General features: G+C 31.7%; 1 protein-coding gene across 1 annotated transcript; it reads left to right on the plus strand.

The window, feature by feature from the left end:
* The first annotated feature begins 253 nt into the window (after positions 1 to 253).
* Positions 254 to 2,602, plus strand: LOC132754188 (uncharacterized). Its single transcript, XM_060744780.1, has 2 exons — positions 254 to 1,491; positions 2,072 to 2,602. The coding sequence occupies exons 1-2, from the start codon at positions 543 to 545 to the stop codon at positions 2,299 to 2,301; spliced, it is 1,179 nt and encodes a 392-aa protein (XP_060600763.1). The 5' UTR covers positions 254 to 542; the 3' UTR covers positions 2,302 to 2,602.
* The last annotated feature ends 3,470 nt before the right edge of the window (positions 2,603 to 6,072 follow it).

The raw sequence follows: 6,072 nt of genomic DNA on the forward strand, positions 1-6,072 counted from the left end.
GATGCTGCTGAAATCATTGCTGACAAGACACAATGGGCCTTTGAAAATTGCTGCACACCGTTTTGATTTAGCTACTTTGGCCTTGGAAGCTGGTCAATCAGCTGCTGGAATTGAGTAAAAAGGCATTAGATGCCAGTTAAACTAATTTTGAGTGCAGCTGTTAAAGTGTTTAATATGATGATAGAGTTATGGTTTGAAAAATATTGTAGATGTGCGTGACTGTAGATTTCAAGTACAGATCAGTGTTAAGGGATCTCCCGATTATTTTGATGTCCTTTGTGACATTAATCTCTTCAAACTTGGTTGGAAGACGTACATGTTTCCGATTAATTTCTTACATCCTCATTTATCTATATACAATGCAGCACGAGCAGTCATACACAACGGACTGCAAATGTTGCAACTATTTGGTCGTAAGAAGAGAGAAGTATTTCAAGTAAGTTCTGTAATCTATAGTCATCTCCGTAAATCTAGAGATATATATGATGGAATTATCAATCTCAATGAAACGATAGGGTTTGAATCGAATCCAAACACTGATTATGAATATAGGAAAACGGTTTATGCTAAAAAAGTGCACCGAGATACAAAACATTGAAAAATTCATGCAAACATATTTTTCACTTCTATACACACTTACAAACGATTCAAACAATATTTACAATGTTAAACAAGAATTTGAAGATGATATGTCATCAATGGAAGAGAGTAATATCAATAATATCATGGAAGACTTGTCTTTCGAAAACTTAGACGTTAGTAGAGATCATGCACGAGCTGATTATAACCTGACAGATGAGGAAATAAATTTGGCTGAGGAACAATCACGGAATGAGATCTTAAATAGCTCAATTTTAAGTGACTTCAATGCAATAGTTAACATATCAAGGAACAATACAGATGCTGAGCTTAATAACATTGAATCTTTTAACTTCATAAGCTATTGGCTGGCAAGCATGGATAATGGAACAGACGAATATTTCCCTCCAGACATATGCTGGGGTTTCAAGGATTGTGTCCTTCATTGTTTGTCGTCGCTTTACAATCTTTTTGCAGAGGAACAAGTGCCCGATCTAGATATGATTCAAAACATCATTATGAGTTTAGACGACATTGCAACGAACCTATTTCTAAATCAAAACATCACTTTGAAGGAATTAGTTTCAGTCATGGAAAATTTCAACTTCACAGTGACAGACCTTATGAAGCTAAATCCTTTCTGCTCTACAGCACCTGTTTTTCGTCATGATGTACGCAATATAACTGCTGTTAATGGGTCGAAAGTTTCATTTTCCTGCGATGCTGTTGGTGATCCGCAGCCAGATGTTTGGTGGTTTAAGGACGGGAAGATAATTGCGGGTGAAGACAAGGCCTACTTAGAAATTTCCAACATAGGACCTGAAGATGAAGCTGCTTATCACTGCGTAGTTGGCAATGTTGTTGCAAATCTATCTTCAAATGAAGCATGGCTAACTGTCGTGGGAAATATAGGTACTTTTAAAGAATTATTAAAGAGATATTTTTTTAGGTTTTCTTTTTACATTGTATCTACTTGTATTTTAAATTGTTTTAAGGAATCAATTCAATTGGTCTAAAGTACTATTTACGTACCATTATTTTGTCATTCATTTATTTATTGCATCAATTTAAAAATTAGACGTCCTAAGTCGAGTGGTTAAGGTCTTTCAAACCACTTGCCCCTCACCGCTGTAGGGTCGAGCCGTGCAAGCTTCGTCGGATTCATTGAACGCCGCCTTTCCTTGTTGATCTTGTTTATCATATTTTCTACCTGAAAAAGCTATCCAGCTAGCTTACGGAACGACAGTGGTTCTACTCAGATGCCTGTTTGTGCCTGAAGGCTGAGGTCTGCCTGCACCAGTTAAGCTTATATACGGTGTTGGTGCGATGAAATACCCAATAAAAATGAGTTTGTAAAAGGTGTGCAATTTTGATACCGTATCTTCAAGTTTATGGTTCTACTTAGCTCCCTAATATTATAGCAACGAGGTCGAAATGAATAATTCAATATACCAATACTAGTATAGTATCTAGAACCAAAAGTTTGTTGTAGTTTCAGACTCTGACAAAAGTAACGGAACAGAAAATTACTTACGTAACGTTCTCATTGGTTTGGCAGCCACGGTTTTCATTGGATTTGGAATTGCAGTTTTATATATCATACAACGAAAGAACAGACACAATTGCATAACACCCGTTGACACGAAGGATGATGATAAAATGGCAGCGAAGTCAAGTGAATGCCCAGATATATTTGAATTACAAAATAAACCAAACTACTGATGATCAAAAGAAAGTTAGACATAACTGATGGAAATTTTGAGTAGTGTTAGTATTATGTGAAAGAAAGTAATTGAGTATCCGAATGTTATGTTCTTTATCTAAAGAAGTAGTTCTTTGTTGCTCATCTAATGAAAGTTTATGTCTATAGGAGGGTAATTAAGCCTCAAAAATGCTTATATTTTTTCAAAAGCTTTGTATTGTTAGTGTCCTGTAACAGTTTCCAAATATTGACTCATTGGCAATATAACTGAGCTTTCTTTTGCTTCATTTTAGTGTCGCCAATTAGGACAGTTATGATGACTAAGTATTTTTAATGGAAGTTCCCATATTCAACATATTGTTATCCTTTATAACAAATGAGTTGTCATTAGGCAAATTTTTTTAAGGCTTTAAGAATCTTTAACGTTTTTTAAAACATCTTTCTGAAAACATTTCAAAGCATGTTTTTGCACTTTCTAAAGATAAAATAATTTATACATTTTTTAAGCTTTATGCTACCGAAAGTGATGGACCTTTGCCACCATTTCGAGCAAGGCCAGTTTGCAAACTCCTACAGTTTGGTCAGTCTAGATTTATTATCATTCAAAATAACATAATATCTTATGAGATTTTCTTAATTAGCACTTTAAACTACGTTATATAATTGTATAATGTAAACAATTACATATATCGATTACAATTTAAGTCCTATTTATTTTTTTCTGCTATACATGTTCATGTTACATGTAATGGTCAATAGTATTAGGAGTGAGAATTTAGTCAAGTATATTGGTCTGTATATCTATAGTGATTTATCTGGGGAAACAATTGTAAATAGCATTATTTCTTAAGTGAATGTCAAGCTCAAATTTCTGTACAGGCAGAGCAGACACTTGAGTTACTAAAACAAAACAGCTTTTATGTTCAGTCCGATTTCAGTGCCATTTTGACTACTCTTGTTTCTCTTGGTATGAAGGTATATCAAAACATTTGAAAAAGTTTCAAATTACTCAGAACAAGGTATTAAGATTTATTCAGAATTTAACACCTATGACTTCTGTAACAGTGTATGATTTTGAAAAATTAAATTGCTTAAATGTAGAAAACATAGTCAAACAATTCTCAAACACATGTAAAAGATTTTTTACAAAAAAAAGAGTACATAATAAATGTGTTGTGCTGACGTAAGATTTAAAATACTAGATCAAACATTTTTAATTTTATTGTCCCCCAATGAAATTCTGTAATGAAACAGACCTTTTTTATAATGGAATTAAAGATTGGAATTATCTGCCAGAATATATAAAATAAATTAATAATTTTGAACAATATAAAAAATCTGCGAAAGAGTACTTACTAGACAGCTAAAAAAGTTAAGCAGATGCTGTATATGTGTACTAGTGATGTTTTAGGCACTGTGATCAAATATTGTCTGTGATAGTGATTTTAGATTTAATTAAGAAAAGTGCATACTTTTATAAATATATTTCTATTTTTCAACCATTATCTTGACCAAAGTTACTTAGATTAGTTTTATTTGTTTTTTAGGGGGAAAGAGTTGTAGTTCTTTATTTTTTAGTTCTATGGACCCCATTTGAAATAAGCTTTTAGCTTAATGGGATATCCATATGGGCATCGTACATTTTATTATTTTATATATATTTTTTATTATAAAAGTGTGCTCTTTTATGCTGTTTAATGATTTCATTTTATATACAGATATAGATATATGTTTTTTTCTTAACTGTATGATATCATTATTGTATCATGTGTTATGTTCCTAAATGTATAAATATAAAAAACATGATATAGAACTATGCCGAGAACCAATAATTCTGGATGATCAGGTTTTATGTATTTAATTTTTGAAATGTACAATGATTGTTTAAATGTATTAATCAGTTGTATCAAAACAAATAGAATGGTCTATCGGCTTTTTGGACGGATATTTTTGTAAATATTTTGTAAAGGCACCAAAAATTGCAATTGTTCGCATGTTTTCGATTCTTTCTAATTATATTTGATACTCTATTTTTATATGTTTTTAAGTAATGTTGTACAAATATGTATAATGTTATTGTTCTGTTATGTCTACAAATCTTTCACAGTGTATCCGCTATTATTCTGGAATGTTATATACTATTATATGCCCGTGTTGAGATTTGTTTTTCATTTTATTTTATCCCCGCTTGCAGTTTCCAATTTGTTTTTGTATTTCATTACCAAGTACCTGTATATTGTTTCAGCTTTTTGTAATTTTCGGAAGATTTTTCATGTTTCCAAAGAGACTCTGATTTCAATTTTTTTTAAAGGTAACAAATCATCAATTATGAAGATTTTTTTCTGAAAAATAAATGTTAGCAACAATGTTCGGATGTTTTTTTTAATAGCGCACCAGCACAGTTTCGGTCATATGGCACCGAATCAGGAAAGATGATATTAGCTAACCTTTAATTAAAAACACCTCAACTACTGGAGTACAGATATATATAGACTTCAATAATTCGAATCCATTTAGTCGCCTTTTACGACTACGCAGGGTTAAACAGTGGATACAATTCTTATGCTTCACCCTTAAAGGCAACCCCTAAGCCACAATGGACAGCAAAGGAAACATGACATGACTGAATAACTAGCGTTTCCTATTTTGTCCATACAAGGTAACTGCGACATCACAGTGCACCAACGAAATCAGTATACCTATACAATTCACTGTACCATGTCTTGCGATACTTTTATAATCGTAACTCATATATTCTGGCGAAAACTTTTGGATACAGTGTACAAAGCTATATATCTGATGCACAGGTGTTCGTGTTTTTTTTTTTAATTTTTATTTTCGTTCATAATTTCCTTGAGAGCGATTGGTGCATGCAGTAGCTCAACAGTTAAGCCTCAACTCATTTTTACACCATAATATTGTGTTCACATACAATATCCATGTGTGTTGAATAAAAGAAACATTTCATGCAACAACATCTTTTGAGAATCGACCATAAGATTATGGAAACAGCGTAATATCACTGTTAAATATCCTGTATGCTTTGTGATTGATATTTTTACAGTGTGTATACCACACTTGCAAAAAGTTATATATGTATATAATTATGCAAATAAAACATTTTTCAAATATCGAAGAATATGTAAAGTGTGTACTGCAATTATTGTTGCATATTATATTTAATCAATAACTTATATGCATTCATTTCTTATTGGAAAATTTGACTGAGAATTTATAGAAAATGAATTTCTAATTACCTCCCTTTAATTACATAAAATGTTAAATTCGGTAATATTTTAATAAATAATGCTGATTGGAACTTAAAATTTTGACAATTATTTAATTTTACCCATGAAATATGGTGCTATATCAGTCAAATATATTTCATATTTTTTAAAAATAAATATGTAATATAAATATGAAAGTGGGCGGAGTCAAAACTCATATTTATTTTAAGGGACTTCTTTCGCCGTTTTGTTTGAAAAATCTAATAAATGCAAAACAACTTTTTCTTGAATATTGTTTTGAAAACTATCCAGCTTGATAGAAAATGGTCTAACTAAGAAAATTAATCCGAACACCAATATCGTTAATTCAGTAATTAACGCTGTGCAGACGTTTGAAGAGTCGTTTACATGACGTCACAATGTAGCGCCAAACAGCGCGTGCTTACGCATAAATTACTGCGCGCTGTACAATTGCTGTTGGTAGCAAGCAAGGGGATTCGTTACCATTTTCTTTGATAATGAAATTAAATAAAAAGGTTATTTTTTCGTTTTTCGTGAAATATG

This window comes from Ruditapes philippinarum, unplaced genomic scaffold (assembly GCF_026571515.1).
Source record: "Ruditapes philippinarum isolate M1 unplaced genomic scaffold, ASM2657151v2 ctg810_1_1_1_1, whole genome shotgun sequence".
Taxonomy (NCBI): Eukaryota; Metazoa; Mollusca; class Bivalvia; order Venerida; family Veneridae; genus Ruditapes; species Ruditapes philippinarum.